Source organism: Lithobates pipiens, unplaced genomic scaffold (genome assembly GCF_037356315.1).
Source record: "Lithobates pipiens isolate NorthernLeopardFrog02 unplaced genomic scaffold, aLitPip1_a1.2 Scaffold_27, whole genome shotgun sequence".
Taxonomy (NCBI): Eukaryota; Metazoa; Chordata; class Amphibia; order Anura; family Ranidae; genus Lithobates; species Lithobates pipiens.
This window is the reverse complement of record NW_027507788.1, coordinates 48,055,269-48,077,909: the sequence shown is the minus strand read 5'-3', so window position 1 is coordinate 48,077,909 and position 22,641 is coordinate 48,055,269. Positions and strand designations below refer to the sequence as shown.

The 22,641-nt window shown below is 41.6% G+C and overlaps 1 protein-coding gene across 3 annotated transcripts in view; it reads left to right on the top strand.

Annotated features, from left to right (window-relative positions):
• The window catches only part of LOC143933862 (uncharacterized), a 164,861-nt gene that overhangs the window by 105,045 nt on the left and 37,175 nt on the right, over nucleotides 1-22,641 (top strand). For all 3 annotated transcript variants that reach the window (XM_077456949.1, XM_077456947.1, XM_077456948.1), the window contains 3 exons: nucleotides 3,542-3,626; nucleotides 14,283-14,420; nucleotides 18,457-18,521. In XM_077456949.1, the coding sequence (XP_077313075.1) occupies nucleotides 3,542-3,626; nucleotides 14,283-14,420; nucleotides 18,457-18,521 (288 nt within the window). The remainder of the gene's footprint in view (nucleotides 1-3,541; nucleotides 3,627-14,282; nucleotides 14,421-18,456; nucleotides 18,522-22,641) is intronic.

Here is a 22,641-nt window from a genome sequence, read left to right as displayed (position 1 = left end):
AAACTCCACTCTATGTTAGCCTATGTGTCCATGTACACATGGACATTTTTTAGCTTTAATGAGCAGTGGAGTTTATGGGTTTTTTTCTGAACGCCAGAAATTTGCATTCATAGTGCAGTTTTTCAATGGCAAAAAAAAAACGCCAAACGCCAATAAACGTGCATAAATGCTCACCACTATACTATACTGTCCACTACACTGAGATCTACACTGACCACTACACTACACTGACCACTATACTGTACTGTCCAATATACTGTACACTACACTGAGAACTACACTGTCCACTACACTGACCACTATATTGTACACTACACTGACCACTATACTGTCCACTACACTACACTGAGAACTACACTGACCACTATACTGTCCACTACACTAACCCCTATACTATACTGTCAAATACACTGAGAACTACACTGACCACTATACTACACTGGCCGCTATACTATACTGTGCACTACACTGACCGCTATACTGACCACTACACTGTACACTACACTAACCACTACACTGATCACTATACTGTCCACTACACTACACTGACCACTATCCTGTCCACTACACTGTACACTACACTATACTGTCCACTATACTGACCACTACACTACGCTAAACACTATACTGTACACTACACTACACTGACCACTATACTGACCACTACACTGTCACTGACCACTATACTGTACACTACACTATTCTGACCACTATACTACACTGACCACTGTACTATACTGTCCACTACACTGACCACTACACTGACCACTACACTACACTGACCATTATGCTGTCCACTACACTGACCACTACACTACAGTGACCACTATACTGTCCACTACACTGACCACTACACTTCACTGACCACTATACTGATACTACGTATGCTGTACTCCTCTCTCTCGCCCCCTCCCCAGTCCGTGTTCATCCTCACCTTTTTGTCCCGTATCGGTCCGAACTCTGGAGGATAGGAGGAGGAGAAGACAGCGGCTAACATTTTTCACTGCTTGTCTCCCCTGCGCTCTGGCCACCATGTTCAGTGTCCAACGCACTGTGATTGGGGGTCATGTGTGTAGGTGGGACTTCAGGAGAAACCGCGATCGTGGACAGGCCAGCCCCACGCTGCACATGACCCCCCATACGCCCAATCACAGGGCACCAGACACTGAACATGGCGGCCGGAGCATGGGGGACACATGAAATTAAAATTAGGAGGAGGCAGCCAGTAGTGACACACACAACATTTCGCCCCCCTAAATGTCGCGCCTGGAGCCACGGATCCCTCCGCACCCCCCACGTTACTCCACTGGTCCTACACTATTCATAGAATTGAAGATCCTGCTTCTCTGAACCATGGGAGAAATATACTTCTCTTTATGGGAGAACTAAAGGACTCTTTTTTTTTTTTTGGTCCGTTTCTGGTTTGAATTCAGCCAAAAATTCAGGTTGAAATTGGACCTGAAACGGTGAACCAGGACGCGCACAACCCCTGCTGGGAGCCTCATCGGCATCCAGTGTGAACCGAGCCTTAGTCTAGTATCACACTGACTGCGAGAATGAAATTGTATTAGTTCAGTTTAACTCGCACAATTTCATTCCCGCGCGCGAGACATCTGTGTGGGTTTCTGCACAGATGTCAATGGAAATCACACCCCGAAATCGCCAAAAGTAGTACAGGGACTGCTTTTGGAAATTGTTGCAGCGTCCCACTGATTTGGACCCTGCCATTGCCGGCAATTACCACCGATTTGGCATGGCATGTCAAATCACATGACAAATAGCATAATTGTGAACCAGGGCTAAAACCTCATTTCTATGCAGAGGGGCATCATATTTTGCATACTCTAGTTTTAGTAGATAAACCCCAACTATATAGTGCAAAATATTCACCCAGTGACATTCCATGCACTGCAGGGGTATGGTGCATCCCTATTCATAGTTTTAGGTCAAATTTCAGCCTGAATTTTGGGCTGAAGTCTGACCTAAAATGAACCAGAAAATGTAAACAGCTCAGCCAAAAACTAAATTTACACTATAGCCCCATTTTTAGGAACAGGGGGCTACACTTGGTTACTTGGAGAGCCACAGCCCGGTCTGAATAATGTGTCCGGGTTTCAGCCTGCCTGAAACCCGAACACATGATTCAAAACCTGAACTGTCCGGGTAAATCCCGAACAAGTGGCAACTCTACTGTCTTATAGACACAACAGGAAGTAACGGGAAATCTCTCCAAAGAGAAGATGATATCTTAGATAAACTGTAACTGCGATAAAGGACTCAATGAGACGTCACTAGTTTACTAGCTGTAACTGTGAGTGAATATCTTTACTTGCAGTGTTCGCTCTTAAATTGAATTCCATGGTGCAACATCTTAAACAAAAAAAACAAAAAAAACATGAAAACCGTCATTATTATCAACTGAAATGTTCATATGGTTTGGTTTTTACACAAACGTATTAGCCCTTGTACACACGGTCGGAGATTCCGACGGAATGTGTCCTATCTGACCGTTTTGTCGGATATTCCGACTGTGTGTGGTCTCCATCGGACTGTTTCCGTCGGAATAACCGACGGACCAAATTTTCCAACTTGCCTGTAAAATTTTCCGACAAAATGCTCCGATCGGACATACTCCGATCATGTGTAGCCTACTCCGACGGACAAAGTGCCACGCATGCTCAGATCAAATTCCTAGACCAAAGCTATTGGCTACTAGCCTGAACGTAGTCCCGTCGTAATGAAATAACATCATCACGTTATGTACAATCGGATTTTCCGACAACTTTGTCCGACCGTGTGTATGCAACAGTTTCGGACAAAATCAGTCGGACAAAATCCAACGGATTTAGTTGTCAGAATGTCCGACCGTGTGTACAAGGGCTTAGACAAGTCCACATCTCTGGAGTAGCTCCGGTGCGAATTGCACAGGGGTCCTGTGCATCTCCTTGGTGCACCCAAAGGTGTTCACGGGTTCCTAAGTTTTCAGGTTTGGCTTGAAGAAAAGGTGGCAACCCCACTGGACAGGGGTGAAGGCAAGTCTCCACAAATAAGTACAGACAGCAAAAACACAGCAAAATACTAACTGGTGTTTTAATCCTTTTCTCCATCCATGCTAATAAAATGTTGGCTTTAGGTATGCTTTTAGGCTGGGTTCACACTTTCCTGTATGTTGCATTATTGCACACGAGTTAATGTGCTTTTTTGTGCGTTAACATGAGTTGCACAAGGGAAATCCACTCAAGTGGTCTTGCAGCATGCCAAAACATCAACCATTTTTGGCAATGCAGCACACCATAACACACAGTGGTGGGCTATCATGCTCTGTAGTGAAGGTGCGTTGGGTTCCCATTCAAAATGAATAGCACCACAACATGCTAATGCATGCATGTGGTGGATGCTGCAACGCACTGCAGTGGCGAAATGTTTACCCAGCTGAAATTGAAAAGGTATGACCCAAAGTTAAATAGCTTTTTTTAGTCTATTAAGAGTGTTTTTTTTTTTTTGTTTTTTTTTTTAATCACACAATTTTTTTTTTTATTAGGAAGAGAATTGCCAAACGTGATATACTTTTCATTAAAAATGTTTTACAGAAGAATATGGAATGGGAGAAAACTAAACCTAAAACTGTAAGTAAAAATTTAATTGTGAATGCAATCAACATAGGCGCCATCCTGATATAGAATCTTTGCTACAATAATACATGGGACCAAACAGTGATTCGAAGAATGCATACACTTGTAACAGAATGTATCTATGAAGACACAAGGAAGAAAAAGCATTCCTTGCTCAAATAATTTTTCTAAGGTTCAAAATTTACACTTTCACTGTATTATTTTTTTTCTAAAATAAATAAGCTCATATTTAATATATCTGTTCTTTAATATTTAAACACTTCAGCTCCAGAAAAATGACCAGGCCATTTTTTGCGATACGGCACTGCATTACTTCAACTGACTATTGCGCGGCCATGCAACACAGACACATTTTTTTGCTTTTTTTCCCTCCCCACAAATAGAGCTTTCTTGTGATGATATTTGATCCCCTCTGCATTTTTGCTTTTTGCGCTATAAACATAAAAAGGCAACAATATTCCTATACTTATCACTAATCTTTTGTGGCTCCCCGCCACTGCCCGGGGCCCTATTTCTAATCCTATAACCCTACACTCTATAAAAATTTGGGACAAATTATGCAGACCATTTAAATTGATCTCTCCGCATTTACCCCTACTTTCTCTTCTTGGCCACCCACTATTCTATCCCGCATTCACTCAGCCTGCCTCCTTCCTGGCCTGGACTCATGCCGGCCTGGAACGTTTGCGGGACTTCATTTCGAATGGTGTCCTGAAATCCTTTCCATCCCTACAAGTCCAATCGCAACTCCCCTCCCGAGAGTGCTTTAGGTACCTCCAAATTTCCCACTTTGTCCAAACTCTTTTGGGCTCACAAACGGTGCTGAACAAGTTATCTATTTTTGAGGATATATGTGACTCAGACCCCCATGCCCCGGGCATAATCTCCAGCCTCTATGCATATCTCACGTCTACCTCATCCTTACTTCCCTCGTACGCCTCTGCTTGGTCCAAGGACCTAGCCACAGACCTAGATATCAGCGATTGGTCAACGATATGGGCAACTACCAAACTTTCCTCACAGAATGTTGTCGCACTAGAAGCCAGTTATAAAGTCCTCATGAGGTGGTATCTGGTTCCGACTAGGATCGCTAGATACTTACCATCTTACTCCCCTAACTGCTTCCGTGGTTGTGACACTGGTGGCACCCACCTCCATATTTGGTGGACATGCCCTGTGGTTCAGCGCTTCTGGGCGACAATATTTCGAATGGTTTCAACCATGTTTAACGAGGCCCTTTCCCCCGACCCAACTCATGCCCTACTTAACCTTCCACCACAAGACTTTACTAAGTCGCAACTGTGTCTCTTTTTGCAACTTACTACAGCTGGCAAGCAGACTATAGCGAAAGCATGGAAGTCCCCGTTTCTACACATTGCGGAAGTTAAGAATAGGGTCACCCAGGCCATGATACACAGCAAAATAGAGGTCACAATAGTGGATAGGATCCCCCGACATCTTAAAATTTGGCGCCCATGGTCAGATCATTTCCTTCCCCCTGGATTCGATAGACATCTTCTGAAGCCCTGAGCTCTACCCATGGTGGTTCGGAGAGACTCATACCCCTTCGTGACAAGCTTGAGCCACCTGGTCAGTACTATTTTCCTTAACTTTACTCTTTCTTTTTTTTCCTTTCTTTCTTCTACGGTCTATCTTTAGTTTCGGTTCTTCCTTTCTTCTTTCCTCTTTTATCTTTGTCTGTCTTACCCTTCCCTTTTACCCGTTATGCACTCTTGATAATGAAGCTCAATCTGCGTAATACGTTTCTGATCACTGTTGCCACAGTAGCCTGGGCAGAGCCCCGTCCACTTATTTCCTTTGCTGTATTTACTGGGCTTTGCCCCCGTGTTACTACTAATGTTGTGAATCGTAGGCTCAAGATCTACTTCGCGCTCCAACGTGAAGTCCACTTTGTAAATCCGAATATAGCCTGCCTATTTCTTTATGTTTGATGCTCTGCTGGAAAATGTATTACTGAGCATATGCTTGTAACAGTGACTGTTCGCTTTCTTTGCTTGTTATCAATAAAAATATTTGAAAGTAAAAAGGCAACAATATTTTTTTTACTTTCTGCTTTAAAACATTTCCAATAAAAAAAAAATAAAAAAAAATATATATATATATATATATATATATATATATATATATATATATTCATCAATTTAGGCCAAAATGTATGCTGCTACATATTTTTTGTTAAAAAAATCCCAATATGCGTATATTGATTGATTTGTGCAAAAGTTATAGCGTCTAAAAACTATGGGATATATTTATGGAATTTTCATTTATTTATTTTATTTTTTACTAGTAATGGTGGTGATCAGCAACTGCAATATTGTGGTGAACATTTTAGAAATTAAGTAACACTTTTGACACTTATTTTGGGAACCAGTGAAACTAATATAGTGATCAGTGCTAAAAAATATGCACTGTCACTGTACTAATGACACTGATTGGCAAAGGGTTAACATCAGGGGTGATCAAAGGGTTAAGTGTGTGTCTAGTCTGTGTTTGTGCACTGTGTGGGAAGTGATTTTACTAGGGGAAGGCATGGATCCATGTTCCTGCTTTGCAGGAACACAGGAGCCATGTCTTGCCTACTGACAGACTGGCAATCTGCCTTGATTATATAGGCAGACTGCCATTCTGACTGTGTACAGTGTACGGTGGACATCAAGTTCATGTGATTGTGAAAAGCAGGAGTGAGCAGCCAACGCCTGTAACCCGAAAGTGCAGGATCACGTATATATTGTTGTGCTTTTTAAGGACATTTTCCCGCACAATATTTACTTAGTAATTTTTAACAAAGATATTTTTAAGATACAGAATCAATCTATATGACACAGTCTATACATGTCAAACTTATTCACGGAGACGAGTGATCATAAAAATAGTTACATTTATTGGTTGACAAAAGACAAATATTTACATGAAATATTAAAATACAGATTGCATTACTTGATCATTTTGACAATTAATGGAACACCCTCAAACTGGGCGTAGTAGTACCTTGGACACAATTATCACCATTATCACTTCTCGGTAGAATCAATAACCTTTTGATAATTGACAATTAAACAGAATGTCTGTATTTCACATGTCCAACCGTTACTATACTGCAGGTAAGTAAATGGTTAACAATGTGAAATAAATTGGACATTAGTTTGTCAATAAAATAGGCATCTATGCAAAAAAGAAATTTATAATGAAAAATTAAATTTAGAGAAAAATCTAACACCCGGTTATTGATTCGGGAGAAATATTTTCAATAATAGAATATTGAAAAAAATCAATATTTAAGAGAACATAGAATAGATGATAAACATATATTTACCCATTTCCAATATGGCTATTAGTGTGGAATGTTGGTTACCAGGAATTTTAAGATGGCTGCCGTGGCTTCAACATGGATCCTTTTACAGAGGAATTACTTTGTGTGACCTCCGAGTTCCAAGGAGCAGGGATCTTCATGAATGTAAAAATTTGTATTCATGCATGGTGCATGAGGGTCAGTCTGTCTGGGAGTCTTCCAGTGTCCCTTCTCAGGGGGGGTCCCTAAGCTTCCCCCTGACTCTCTTCCCCCTAGCTCTCTCCTTAGTTTCTTAAATATCCTCTTAAACAAAAAGATCATAAAATTATACTTAGTTCTGCCCAGAGGGTATGTGTTCCCTCCTCATTGGCCGGAAACATGTAATGGTTAGCTTTCCCGGGAGTCTCGTGATTTTAAGGTAATTACACCTTCAACCACCAGGTGTCTCACATGTGTTTTGTGGTTTATCTCTATAAGTGATATGTTTAATTTTATATTGTGTATTTTTTTTTGTACCTTAGTGAAAATAATCTCTCAAACTGGGAATTCTACTAACTACATACTATCAAATACGCTTAGCATAATTATTGATTAATTCACTTGCATAAAATGGTGATATATATGCATATCAATGTATAACTATTAAATCTTTAGTCCATTTAGAAAGGACACAAGTTAGATATATATCAAACAATATCACATACAATTATTATCTATATGGATACATGTATAATTCGGGTATCCAATCAATATTTGTTTATCTAAACATAGGTTAAATTCTAATACATTCATATCATGATCATATGTTTGTCTTAATACTAATTTGTTCCTAAAACAATTCTACTAATAACCTTATACTTTCATATATATTTTCTTTATAACCGATTTCATCAACTCATCGGATACTAAAATTATAATGTCTCTGTTGGTGACTTATACATATCACATGTAGTTTGAATTATTTGAAGTACTTTTGAAATATGTCTGACTTGTATATTCCTCTCACATCTCTCTAACACCATGTGTAGAGATGGACTTTGAGAAGTCCCATGGGTGTTTAAAGATGACTTAGTTTGTCCAAACAGTTCCTAAAAATTCACACAATGAGTTGTGTTAGCTACTCTAACACAATAGTTTAACCTTTTGTCTTCATGGCTGTTATTTGTCGCTTCTGTTTATCCATTAAAACCAGGTAAATATCTCCTTGTTTTGTGACGAGATACACCATTGTTCCAGCGAGTTTCTGTCTCAATGCATGCTTGTAAAAGTTTTCAATAGTTGATGTAGTAAACATGAGATCATGTATTTTGCTTTAAAGTTCTCCAAGAGGGTAACAGTTGATAGAAAAATTGTGGTTCATATGTTCTTGAGGCCTAAACAAATCTCACCTCTCTGACAGTAAATATTAAATGTATTATTATTATTATTTTTTTTCTTAATGAATTCACAACAATATACAAGATCCTGCACACAGCGGCTTTTCCGATCTGGACTTTTTCCATTGGAAAAATAGAGAACCTGCTCCCAATCTTTTGCTGGCGGAAACTCCGCCAGCAAAAGTCAGATGGAGCATACATTTACACGGTCGGAATTTCCAACCAAAAGCTCACATCGGACTTTTGCTGGTGGAATTTCCATTCGTGTGTATGGGGCATAATTGTAGCAATATGGGCACATTTAATGTAGGTACAACATTTAGCAACTCACATGGTTGATGATCAAAAGAGGCGCATCTAAGTATGCAGGCATCTGGGGTAAAGCTGTCCACAGACCATCCTCCACCACCGGCTCTCACCGCTGTCAGTCTGCAATCATGACTGGGAAGACTACCCTGCAGTAGAACTATCTGAAATCGAGGCTTAAACCGCTCATGGAGTGCAGCGTGGAAGGGATGGCGTTGATGGCAGTGCGGGGGATGGTCTATGTGGACAGCTTTACCCCGGATGCCTGCATACTTAGATGTGCCTCTTTTAATGATCAACCATGTGAGTTGCTAAATGTTTTACCTTCATTAAATGTAACCATATTACAACATTTAGAGGTACCTCTCTTCTCTTTTATATTCAATTGTGACATGACTCGTATATCAAGTCAAAATGTATTAAAATTTTTGCTTGTCTTGCAAAACGCTCTCAAACCAAGGTTTTACTGTACCTTCCTAAAATGCATTATTCCAAAAGGACTGTCTTGCAAGTGGAATGATCATAATTTACTTATTACCCTCAGCGAGCAGGTAACTTACTCTTAAGATTCCCCCCATCCTACCTGTGTTGACTGGAACTAGAACCTTTATGTGTCCAGCCCTCCTGCAATGTGGAAACCAGCCTAAAGGTTTGATGTGCTGAGTAGGGATGAGCCGAACACCCCCCGGTTCGGTTCGCACCAGAACTTACGAACGCTCGAACCCCATTGAAGTCTATGGGACTCGAACGTTCGAAATGGAAAGTGCTAATTTTAACGGCTAATATGCAAGATAGTGTCCTAAAAAGGGTTTGGGGACCTGCCTCCTGCCTCAGGGGACATGGGTCACTGCAAAAAAAAGTTTTAAAAACTGCCGTTTTGGCGGGAGCACTGATTTTAATGGCGATTAAAGTGAAAAAAAAAGGTGAAATATTCCTTTAAATATGGTGCCTGGGGGGTGTCTGTAGTATGCCTGTGAAGTGCCACGTGTTTCCCGTGTTTAGAACAGTCCCTGCACAAAATGACATTAAACAGAAATAACACCATTTAAAACTGGTTGCGGTTTTAATGTTATATCTGGTTCCTGCAATATGGTTGAAAATCATTGAGAAAAATGACATGGGTAGCCCTCCCTGCCCATTACCAGCCTATTTGGGTCTTGTACGCATATTAAGGGGAACCCCGTACCCATATTAAAAAAAAGGAAATGCGTGTGGCCCCCAGGCCCTATATACTCAGAACAGCAGTATACAGGCGGTGCAAACAAGACAGGGACTGTGTAGGTTTGTTGTGTTAAGTTGAATCTGTTTGTAATTTTCAACCGGTACATTTTTAAAGTGTAGCTCCAGTCAAAAAAACTATTTTTAAGCTTTTTGGAAAACATAGGGAAGGGTTATCACCCCTGTATAATTTGTTTTGTCGTCCATCTTTTTTCATCTCACTTGCTGCTGTCTCCTTGCGTTTGCAAGTAGGAGATGTTTGTAAGTTGGATGTTTGAAAGTAGGGGCCTGCCCTATATTATAGCGGTATGTACTGGGTACAGAGCACGCAGACAGCACGCACTATCTCCTAACACTACTGACTGCAAGCTCTATTATTAACCACTTGACCACTGGGCACTTAAACACCCTTAATAACCAGACCAATTTTCAGCTTTCGGTGCCCTCACATTTTGAATGACAATTACTCAGTCATGCAACACTGGACCGATAGGAAATGTTTGTCCTTTTTTTCACACAAATAGAGCTTTCTTTTGGTGGTATTTAATCACCTCTCAGTTTTTAATTTTTTGTGCTATAAAAGAAAAAAGACCGAAAATTCTGCGAAAAAATGAATTTTTCTTCGTTTCTGTTATAAGATTTAGCAGATTAGTAATTTTTTCTTCATAAATTTTGGCCAAAATTCATACTACTACATATCTTTGGTAAAAATAAGTACAAATTGGTGGATATTATTTGGTCTTTGTGAAAGTTATAGAGTCCACAAGCTATGGTGCCAATATCTGAAAATTGATCACACCTGAAGTACTGACGGCCTATTTCCTTTTTTTTTTTTTTTTCCACAAAATTGTCATATTATCAGGTTATTTCACACACACAGCATATGCATACCAAAAGACCCTGGAGAATACAATGGTGGTCGTTGCAAATTTTTATCTCACACGGTATTTGCACAGCAATTTTTCAAACACGTTTTTTGGGGCGAAAAAACAGTTTTGTGCTTAAAAAAACAAACAAAAAAAACAGTAAAGTTAGCCCAATGTTTGCATAAAGTGAAAGATGAAGTTATGCTGAGTAAATAGATATCAAACATGTCACTCTTCAAAATTGCACATGCCCGTGGAATGGCGCCAAACGTCGCTACTTAAAAAATCCCCATAGGCGACGCTTAAAATTTTTTTTACTGGTTACATGTTTTGAGTTGCAGAGGAGGTCTAGGACTAGAATTATTGCTCTCGCTCTAACGTTCTCGGCGATACCTCACATGTGTGGTTTGAACACCGTTTTCATATGTGGGCGGGGCTTACGCATGCGTTCGCTTCTGCATGCGAGCACATGGGGACATGGGCGATTTAAAAATTTTTTTTTTTTTTATTGTTCATTTTACTTTATTTATTTTAGTTTGACATTTTTTTTCGCCAAAAATATATTTTTGATCACTTTTATTCCTATTACAAGGAATGTAAACATCCCTTGTAATAGGAATATGGGGTGACAGGTCCTCTTTACAGTGAAATCTGGGGGTGAATATGACCCCACATCTCACCTCTAGGCTGGGAAGCCTGAAATAAAAAATAAAAAAAAGATTCTGGCTTTGATCGTACTGGCGAGTTGGTAGAAGCACCGGAGGGCGGTGAGGGGTGGGGGGCGTCTATGGCTGGGTATTTCAGGGTATCACCGAGTATGGCTGGGTATCTCCGAGTATGGCTGGGTATGGCAATTTATGGCAGGGTATTGCAGAGTATTGGCGGGGTATTGGCGGGGTACTACAGAGTAATAGCAGGGTACTGCAGAGTATTGGGGGGTACTCCAGAGTAATGGCAGGGTACTGCAGAGTAATGGGGGTTACTGCAGAGTAATGGGGGGTACTGCAGAGTAATGGCAGGGTACTGCAGAGTAATGGGGGTTACTGCAGAGTAATGGGGGTTACTGCAGAGTAATGGGGGGTACTGCAGAGTAATGGCAGGGTACTGCAGAGTAATGACAGGGTACTGCACTGCAGAGTAATGGCGGGTACTGCAGAGTATTGGGGGGTACTGCAGAGTAATGGCGGGTACTGCAGAGTATTGGGGGGTACTGCAGAGTAATGGGGGTACTGCAAAGTAATGGCAGGGTACTGCAGAGTAATGGGGGGTACTGCAGAGTAATGGCAGGGTACTGCAGAGTAATGGCAGGGTACTGCACTGCAGAGTAATGGCGGGGTACTGCAGAGTAATGGCGGGGTACTGCAGAGTAATGGCAGGGTACTGCAGAGTATGCACTGGTATTGCAGAGTATTGGCAGGGAATTGAGGGGTTAAATTCGGTGAGCAGCGATGTGGGCACTGCAGATGCAGCCCACATCGCTGCTGACACCGATCTCTTTCCCCTCCGCTGTACCGATCGGTACAGAGAGGGGAGGGAGGAACCGGCGTCATAACATGTCATTTGACGGAGCGATCACGTGGTAAACGGCTGCGACGAGCGTCCGTTTACCGTGATCCGTGATGCGCCGGGTCCTGTGGACCCGGCGGTCACGGATGCTCTCGAGTGCGCGCCCCAGGGGGCGCGCGAGAGCAGAATTCTGGGAGGCCGTTAATTAACGGCCTCTCAGAGTTAAACAACCGCCCTGAAGCCGTTAATCGGCAATGGGCAGTTGTTAAGTGGTTAAAGCTAGATCACTAGCTATATAGGTGAGGTGAATATAGTGGTGTATACTGCGGTCAGGGCACAGACAACAACCACTACACAGCAGCAAGATAGGAAATCAGCCAAAAACGATTGGTGTGTACTGTGTTGAAGGTACACAGAACACCCACTGCTTCAGATGCTAACACACTACACGAGGCCGCCTCAAAGGTGGCCTTATATAGTGTGGGGCGTGCACTACACAGCCTGAGCTATGATTGGCCACAGGCAGGATGCCTGTGGCCAATCATGGCTCTCCTCGCTGCTGGCGCTACGATTGGCCAAGCATGCGGGGTCACAGTGCATGCTTGGCCAATCATAGCGCCAGCAATGCACTGCGCCACTGCAGTGCATTTTGGTCCGCGCGCGCCACTCGAATTTTGACGCGAACGGCCCAAACGTTCGGAATTCGCCGAACGACCGAACAGCCGATGTTCGAGTCGAATGTACGTTCGACTCGAACACGAAGCTCATCCCTAGTGCTGAGTAGGGGTGAGCTCGGTGTTCGATTCAAACGCATGTTCGACTCGAACATCGGCTGTTCGTCTGTTCGGCGAATTCAGAACTTTGTGGACAGTTCGCACCAAATTCGTGTGGCATGAACGGTCCACAATGCACTACGCCATTGCAGTGCATTGCTGGCTCATGATTGGCCAAGCATGCACTGTGACCCCGCACGCTTGGGCAATCACAACGCCGGCAGCGAGGAGAGCCATAATTGGTCACAGGCAGGGTTTAGTACACGCCCCACACTATATAAGGCCGCCAGCGCGGCGGCCTTGTGTAGTGTGTTGGCATGCAGGGAAAGTGCTAGATAGGCAGGGACAGTATGTTCTTTTCTCAGCCAGCTGCAGGAGTTAGTGGGTGTTGTGTGCCTCCAGCGCAGTATACACCTGTATCTACCCTTTAATGCTGTTCTCTAATAGAGCCATCTGCAGGAGTTAGTGGGTGTTGTGTGCCTCCAGCGCAGTATACACCTGTATCTACCCTTTAATGCTGTTCTCTAATAGAGCCATCTGCAGGAGTTAGTGGGTGTTGTGTGCCTCCAGCACAGTATACACCTGTATCTACCCTTTAACTCCTGCAGATGCCTGTATTAGATAACACCAGCATTAAAGTGGGTGTTGTGTGCCTCCAGCACAGTATACACCTTATTGCTGGTGTTGTCTGTTGCATAGCTTGCATATTAGCCTTTAAAATTAGCACTATTGATTTCAAACGTTCGAGTCCCATAGACTTTAATAGGGTTCTAAAGTTCGTACGAATTTTAGGTCCGTTTGAAGGTTCTGGTACGAAACAAACCGGGGGGTGTTCGGCTCATCCCTAGTGCCGAGCTAATAAATTTCCTTCAGGGGTATATCATGCTGTTATTTTTTTTTTCTCCATTTTCTGTTATTTAAAAAAAATGGTTGAAACGAATAAAGACAACATTTTTCCAGCATTAATTACCAGTAGATAGTTTTCAATATTTGCAGGCTGGAAATTTGTGTGATTCAGGTCAAACCTCAAACTTTGTGAATACATTCATTCATCTTTTGCATGCACGTGTTTTATCATCTGCTGATTGACAGTTTTGAAACATGAATTATGAATGGTCAATGATAAATATTTATTAGTAAAGTTCTATTAGTTCCAGTGAAGAATAGCAGTCATTACCTTAATCTATCAATTTGACCTTTTTGAATCAATAAACACAGAATATTTAAAACTTACAACATTTCAAAAATAAATGGAATGTATTTGAGCTTTCTTTATTTTCTACTGCTGTTTTTAGGATCAGGGTTTAAATAAATACTTTGTAGAAAACCAACATTTTGCATGGGATTTTGTGGAGTCTCTAGTGTCTGAGATCTTGCGGGATGAGATACTTCCAGATGTGGTTATTGAGGCATTAACAAATAATCCTTCCAAGGTAAGAATCGCAATTTGGTAACAACTAATTTATAATCTCTAAGCCTTTCTGCATATTTCATGTTTATTCACTGAAGTGCTGTAGTGCAGATACAGCTATATTAAAGTGGAACTTCAGTCATTTTTTTCAACTTTCCATCTATTAAATCATCTGCGATTGTTGTTTTAACTTTGGATAGATTTTTTTTCTGCCAGTAAACATCTTATACAGCCCACTTCCTGTTTCTTGTCTGGTAAAAAGCCTAGGCTTATGACATCATGCACAGCTCTCTTACTTTCATGAGAGTTTACCAGGAAGGGAGGGGGGTGAGTCATAAGAGGGCCAATGAGAGCTGCAGAGCTGGAGGTGTGCCTCTGTATGTCTGTGTAAATCCAGAAAGTGAACAGGCAGCAGATTCAGCTGCCCAAAGTTAAAATGGTTGCAGCCAGACTCAGTGGAGGGAGTACAGAATTGCAGTATATATAAAATAATATGCAAAGTGTTGGAGGGAAGCTTCAGAATGGCAAATATGGTTTTATTACAAATTATTTAAGCAGGCTACAGTTTGAATACACGTTCAAAGATATATGATTTATCTACCCGATAGGCAGATATGTCCACCTTTCATGAGAACAGTAGTAACAGGCTATAAAAATAATAATGCAGAGATTAAAATTAAAAAAGATGGAGTGGTAGAAACGCAGCTAGTGAGATATGGAAATAGTTCCAAGGTCCAGGTGTGCCAGTAGACAAAGTTCATTCATTGCTGAGACCAGACCAGGGTTTAGGGGTTCTGGTCTGTTTCAGTGTGTACAGCCAGCTGTAGAGAGCAGAAGCCACTCTGTGGATATGGGTGAGAGAGAGAGGGAGAGGAGCGGCACCACTCTGACTGTAGTATGTCGGTTAAAATTCAAAGTTTAATAAAAGTAAGATCAACTCACATTTTGGTGAGATATACTGTGCATGGCATAAGTAGCTTGGGCTCCTGCAGTCCAGCTGGGCAGCGGTGGTAGTCAGTATTTTCCGGCGGCTCTGGTGGTTCCTGAGTCTCTGAGGCTGAAGACAGTTACACAACAAGCACATCAGCGGTGCTGGATGGGAGGCCTGGTCGAGCTTGCATTCGGAGCATGGTTGATCCTTCATCAGGTTAAAATGTGAGTTGATCTTACTTTTATTAAACATTGAATTTTAACTGACATACTCCACTCAGAGTGGTGCCGCTCCTCTCTCTCTCTCTCGCTCTCAAAAATAATAAGGCACTTTCTCTTAACCTCCCTGGCGGTATTCTGGGTGAATTTTCAGTACCAAAAGCGGTAACCCCGAGCCACACTCAGGATCGCACTGCAGGATCCAGGCAAAGTTACTGGCCTTGTCCCCAGGATCCTGCGATGTCTCCCCGCTGTGTGAGCGAGCTGTCCTCCAATCGATCTATCGAAGCACAAGGACGGAGCACGGCGCCAAATTTTAAAAGTTAAAAACACACATTACATACAGTACAGATCTTACAGATTACAGTACTGTATCAAATTATTTCATCTCCCTTTTGTCCCTAGAGCTCTGTCCAATGCCCTGCATGCAGTTTTATATTATAAATACTGTTCTTTCTGTCTGGAAACTGGAGATTGTCCATAGCAACCAAAAACTGTCCCATTACATTAAAAGCATTTTTAGACCAGCTAGAAAACAACGATAATAAATTAGATTCACTGGCAGAATTGAGGGTTAGCGAACATCCATCATCAAACACTGAAAGTAATGACAGCAACAATTCTGCAACTGAGCAAATTTCTGTGTTTTTGATTTGATTAAATTATTGAATACATTTTATTAGTAATATATTATTATTTGTAATAATTATTTATACTTCTTTATTATATTATAATGTATGATTTTGTGTTTCTTTATCATACCTGGGATGTCTACTAGACTCTTGTTTGGACAGATTTAAGTGAGTTATTCCTAATGCCGCGTACACACGAGCGGACTGTATGGCGTACTTAGTTCGTCATACAATCCGACGGACAATCCGTCGTACTTTCCACTGAACGGACTTGACCACACACGGATACCCAAACAGTCCATCGAAAGCTTGCGCAATGACGTGTACAGCACGTACGACGGGACTAGAAATAGGAAGTCCAATACACAGCAAAGCACCCTTCCGCCGTGTAAATCCTTTCTGGGCATGCGCCATTCTTAGTCCGTCGAACTAGCCTACTGACGAGCGGATTGTCCGCTGAAACCAAAGTACGACGGACAGAATTTCGAAAAATCCGAAATTCTTAGTACGCCGGACTGCACGCTGAAAAAGTCCACTGAAGCCCACACACGAGCGGACTGTCCGCTGAAATGTGTTTCCATGGACTAAGTACGCCATACAGTCTGTGTGTACGTGGCATTGGAATTACAGATCTACAATATAAAACAATTGTACTGCTTTCAGCATCAAAAATCTCAAATAATCACATTGCCAAATAAGTTAAAAGTGTCCCATGTGAACCAAAAATTCTAATAATTTCATTTGATACCTTCCAATATCATACGTATATCCACTACCAAGTTAATAACAAAATATATGGCGCAATTTATGTATGAATATTTACATTATAAACATTCCCCATGAAGTGCCAAGTGCAAAAAATTTCATAATTAAATATATATGATTTTTACTTCATAAGCAGATAGATTAAAAATTGAAATCAAGTCAATCCATGTGCAAGAAATGTGTTCTATGCTAAGGGTTTATATGAAAGTTCTTCTGTGTCATAACTGTGCTCCGAATTTTGGCCAGCAAAAGATTGAGAGCATGTTCTCAATTTGTTTTGGTCAGAAAAAGTTCCTATCCAAAAATGCATTTGTGTGTATGCAATTTCCGATGCGCAACAACCTCACGCATGCTCAGATTAAACTACGAGACGAAAGCTATTGGCTACTGGCCATTGAACTTCCTTTTTCTAGTTCCATCGTACGTGTTGTACAACACCGCTTTCTTGATGGTCGCAATTTGGTGTGACCGTGTGTATGCAAGACAGCTTGAGCGAAATCCTGTCAGAATTCCATCGGGAAAACCATCAGAGCTTTTTCCGACCAAAATTCCAATCGTGTGTACATGGCATTACTATTGTGAAGTTTGATATATGCAATTATTTAACTATTTAGTAGTTTTAGCCACTATACACATGGTCGGACATTCCGACAACAAAATCCGTCGGATTTTTTCCGACGGATTTTGTCCGAAACTGGTGTTGTATACACACGGTCGGACAAAGTTGTCGGAAAATCCGATCGTTCGGAATGTGGTGACGTTATTTTGTTATGACGGGACTACGCTCAGGCTAGTAGCCAATAGCTTTGGTCTAGGAATTTGATCTGAGCATGCGTGGCACTTTGTCCGATCGGAATTCTCTGCAAACTATCAAAGTCCAATCAGATCATGTTTTCGTAAAATTTTATATCCAGCTCTCAAACTTTGTTGGTCGGATATTCCGACGGAAAAAAAAAGATGAAGCCCACACACGGTCGGATTATCCCACAACACGGTCCGATCGGACATTTTCCGTCCAACCGTTCACAGCGAGTGCACAGATTGGGGGGGTTTCTTAAAATGGAGCAGACAGAATCTGTGCTGTTCATAGTAACCTATCAGCTTCTAACTTCAGTTTGTTCAGGTACGTTTTAAAAATGAAAGCTAGAAGCTGAGTGGTTGTGGTGGATGCCTGCTGCAGATTACTTCTGCTCCGGTGTTAGTAACTTCCTTTCATTACGTTCTTTTCTTGTAGATAAAGATTTTTTTTTTTTTTTCAGGATATTGAAGCAAAGACATTCTTATTTGGTGGCATTTATAAAGCGGAAATCAGCAACCTGATTTATATATTTCATGACAGCTGGGTGGCAGGCAGAATAATATATTTATTTCCGTTTATGATTTATTTTTCTTTCATGTTTATGATAAAGGGTTTTTACCCAAATAATTTACTGTAGGTATATTTTATCCTTTCCTTATAACTTGAAAATGAAAAATTGAAAAATATTTGAAAACTATTTCTATTCTTTACAGATCTCATGGATGCCAACAAAGAAATATCATGGCACAAAGCTATCAAAATCATTGATCACATCAGGGTGTGTATCTGTGGCAATACTTTACCTCATATATTGTGCCAGTCATTATAATAGATAATGATAATATAATCGATTTTTTATTTAAGGACATGTGTTTTTCAGTGCATTTTTTGTTGCGTTTAGGTGCGTTCCAGTGCATTTTTAATGCATTTTACAGCATTCCAGTACAGTCCAGTGCAGGAAAAATGCAGCATGTTCTACTTTTTTTTTCTGGAACTGGGCACATTGGAACTGCAAGCACTGGTGTAAACTATGCCATTGAAAACCATATAACCTACTTTCGATGCGTTTTTGATGCAGAAAAAAAATGCACTGGACTGCTTATGGTGTGCACTAGCCTTAAAGATAATTATTTATTTATGAAACAAACATCTATGAATGACAAGTCGTTGCATTTTTCCTAAAACCGATCAATACAGAAATAAAATATATCTGTGTCAGTTACAGTATACATTATTTCAATTATTCTAATATATGTGGACTACAGGGAAACACATTGTTTAAATAAATGTGTCTGCAGTCGCCAATCTATTTCAGCAGTTGACTATAAATCTCAGTTTGTTTACAGAATAACATTTGTTAGTTCCGGTGTTCTGCCAAAAACTGTCCCCCCATTGAATAGTGTCCGCCCCATACTGTGCAGGCGCAGTTCTTGCGCAGTATGGAGGACAAGGAGACTCCGAAAGTCTCCGAAGATGAACGGCGGCTGCCCACTGAGTCCAGGTTGAAGCCCCACCATCCAGGTGGACATGCGGTAGCAGTTAGTAAGACGGCCCCTCGGGGGCTCGCTTTGCTCGCCACGCTTCGGACACGGCCTCAATTCGCTCGGCAATTTTTTATTCTAACTCCGTGTCCACTTGGATGGTGGGGCTTGAACCTGGACTCAGTGCGCAGGCGCCATTCATCTTCGGAGACTTTCGGCGTCTCCTTGTTTTCCGTACTGTGCAAGTGCAGTACAGGGCGGACACTATCCGACAAGGGACAGTATTCGAAAAATAAACATCGGTTCACTCTGGTGCGATGCGGGAAAAACTGTGATTCGCAGTTCCTGCATTGTACCTGAATCGCACACTGGTTCACACTGACATCTGCGAACCACTGGGGGTGTCAATGTAAAATTAATGACACCCCCAGATCATAGTGCAAACTGTCCAATGGTGCAGGAATCAGATTGCATAGGTGTGAACACCCATGCGATTCAATTCCATTGCAGACCAAAAATTGTCCTGCACCATTTGGGTGTGTATGCGATGCATTTTCAGCCATACAATTTGTATGGCTGAATTCGCATCGCACAGACATTGCATGTGCTCAGCACAGCAATGCGGTGCCAATCACATGCAATGTCTGTGATCATACAAGTGTGAACCCAGCCTTAAGACTTCAGGAAAGTAAAAAATCCCCCCTCCTCCCTCACTGCAAGGGATAACTGTCCTAGGAAAATGGGAAGATCACTTTTTACTTACCTGCGCCTTTTCCCTGAAGACTTTTTTTGTACTATGGTCCTGTCATAAAGACTGATACAGGATCCATAGTCCTGCATTGAACATGAGGCCACCAAGGGACAATCAACTGCTGAAGCAAGGGAGAGTTTAGTTTTACTGGAGTCAGGCATAAAATCTGACTCCAACCAATTAACACACTATATTACCAAAAGTATTGGGATGCCTGCCTTTACATGCACATGAACTTTAATGGCATCCCAGTCTTAGTCTATAGTGTTCAATATTGAGGTGGCCCACCCTTTGCAGCTATATCAGCTTTAACTCTTCTGGGAAGGCTGCCTACAAGGTTTAGGAGTGTGTCTATGGGATTGTTTGACCATTCTTCCAGAAGCGCATTTGTGAGGTCAGGCACTGATGTGGACGAAAAAGTCTGACTCGCAGTCTCCACTCAAATTAATTCCAAAGTTTTCTGTCAAGGTCAGGACTCTGTGCATGCCAGTCAAATTCATCCACCCCAAACTTGCTCATCCATGTCTTTATGGACCTTGCTTATTGCACTGGTCCAAATCATTTGGTGGAGGGTGGGTTATTGGGTGAGGTTTTTCTTCAGGGGTTGGGCTTGGCCCCTTAGTTCCAGTGAAGGGAACTCTTAAGGTGTCAGCATACCAAGACATTTTGGACAATTTCATGCTCCCAACTTTGTGGGAACAGTTTGGGGATGGCCCCTGCCTGTTCCAACATGACTGTGCACCAGTGCACAAAGCAAGGTCCATAAAGACATGGATGAGCGAGTTTGGAGTGGAGGAACTTGACTGGCCTGTACAGAGTCCTAGTCTTAACCCGATAGAACACTCTTAGGATGAATTAGAGCGGAAACTGCAAGCCATGCCTTCTCATTCACATCAGTGCCCGGCCTTACAAATGTGCTTCTGGAAGAATGGTCAAACATTCCCATAGACACACTCCTAACCCTTGTGGATAGCCTTCCCAGAAGAGTTGAAGCTGTTATAGCTGCAAAGGGTGGGCCAACTCAATATTGAACCCTACGGACTAACACTGGGTTGACATTAAAGTTCATGTGCGTATAAAGGCAGGTGTCCCAATACTTTTGGTAATATAGTGTATATTACAGTTGTTTGTAAATATATCTCAGAAACTCAAGTGATGAGAGATTTTTACATAAAAATTGCACTTTTGCAGCCACTGCTGTTATAATGGACATACACATAGGCACAAATTATGCTGCGTTCAGCTCTGTAACCTGGAAAACAAAAGAAAAATCTGAATCCACAGTTCTGAGTATGGACTGTATTTTCCTGCTTGCTGCCCACCCACAGTACATTTACTGCAGGCGGGCGGCACAGGATGCTGGGTCACATACATGTACATCATCCAGCCTGTTCCAGGTTAGGGGTGTGCGCATAATGCTAATTCAAGCTGTCTTTGGCTACACTTTGTCAACAGGTCCCAACCAATGATCTATAACTGAGACCTGTTTACATACACACAGGGCTTTGTACACAGATCAGCGATCTACCTGTTTCTTATCCCTGCAAAGCAGCGCTGAAAAGCAAAAAGTGCACTGGTCATGAAGAGGATAAAACCTTCTGGAGGTCAAGTGGTTAATACTTTATGCATGTAAATATTTGTGCAAGCATTTACATGCATACAGCATATAGTGTAAATTTACACTTTTATCCCTGCATAACAAGGATGCTAGGCAGCAGAACCAGTCTGCGTCCCATCAACTGAGCTGCCTGCATCCTTAGCAACCTAGAATGCCAGGTATCAACATCCACCTGTATCTTAGTAAACTAAAGCAGTAAATGTGGCATTCACCAAACATTTACTGCAAGTGAATTAATCAATATAATTTAGAACACATGCTGCACCAGGAAGATTCGGATGTAGTGAATGTTTGGTAAATGTCACATTTACTGCTTTATAAAAATACCCATGGTGTCTGATAGTAAAGACTCTTTGGACAATCTTTGGTACTCAATTTATTGTGTAAAGGGGAAGAAAGGGAGGAGGAAAGGGATTATTGCAGTGCCAAAGACTACAAGGATACTGTGTATATATAAAAAAAATATATTTAACAGTATAGTTTTATATAAATGACAAAAGCACAAAAACACAGAACAAATACACACAATATGACATAACAAAAGATAATGCAATAGGTACGAGGAAATTGATTATTCAACTATTAAACAACAAAAAAGAACCCCATAGGCATAGATCTTGTGTTAGGCTATGATTTGAGATATCAGCTCCTACATGTTTCGCCAAACCATTGGCTTCCTCATGGAAATTATATCTGCCTGTACTAAAATTAACAAAAAAGGACAAGGTAAGGGTAAACAACAGAACAATTTACTTCAAAAACATAATAGTCTCAATTCAGAATGCATGGCACGGTCAAACACCCCCCCCCCCCCCCCATAGAAGCCACTAAATCAGAAGAAGCACCAGCAGTACATACCCTCAACTCGCAGAGGCCACAGGAGTGGGGGGAAGGAGGCCCCCAATAACCCGACAGGCACTCCCGACTAGACGCCGCGTCTATTGCTGCAGAGGGCAAATAAAAACCTAACAATAAAATATGATGTTCATTGATTATTGTATATTTTTTAGGATAGAAAAAAATCCCAAAATTAGAAGGGACAAGCATA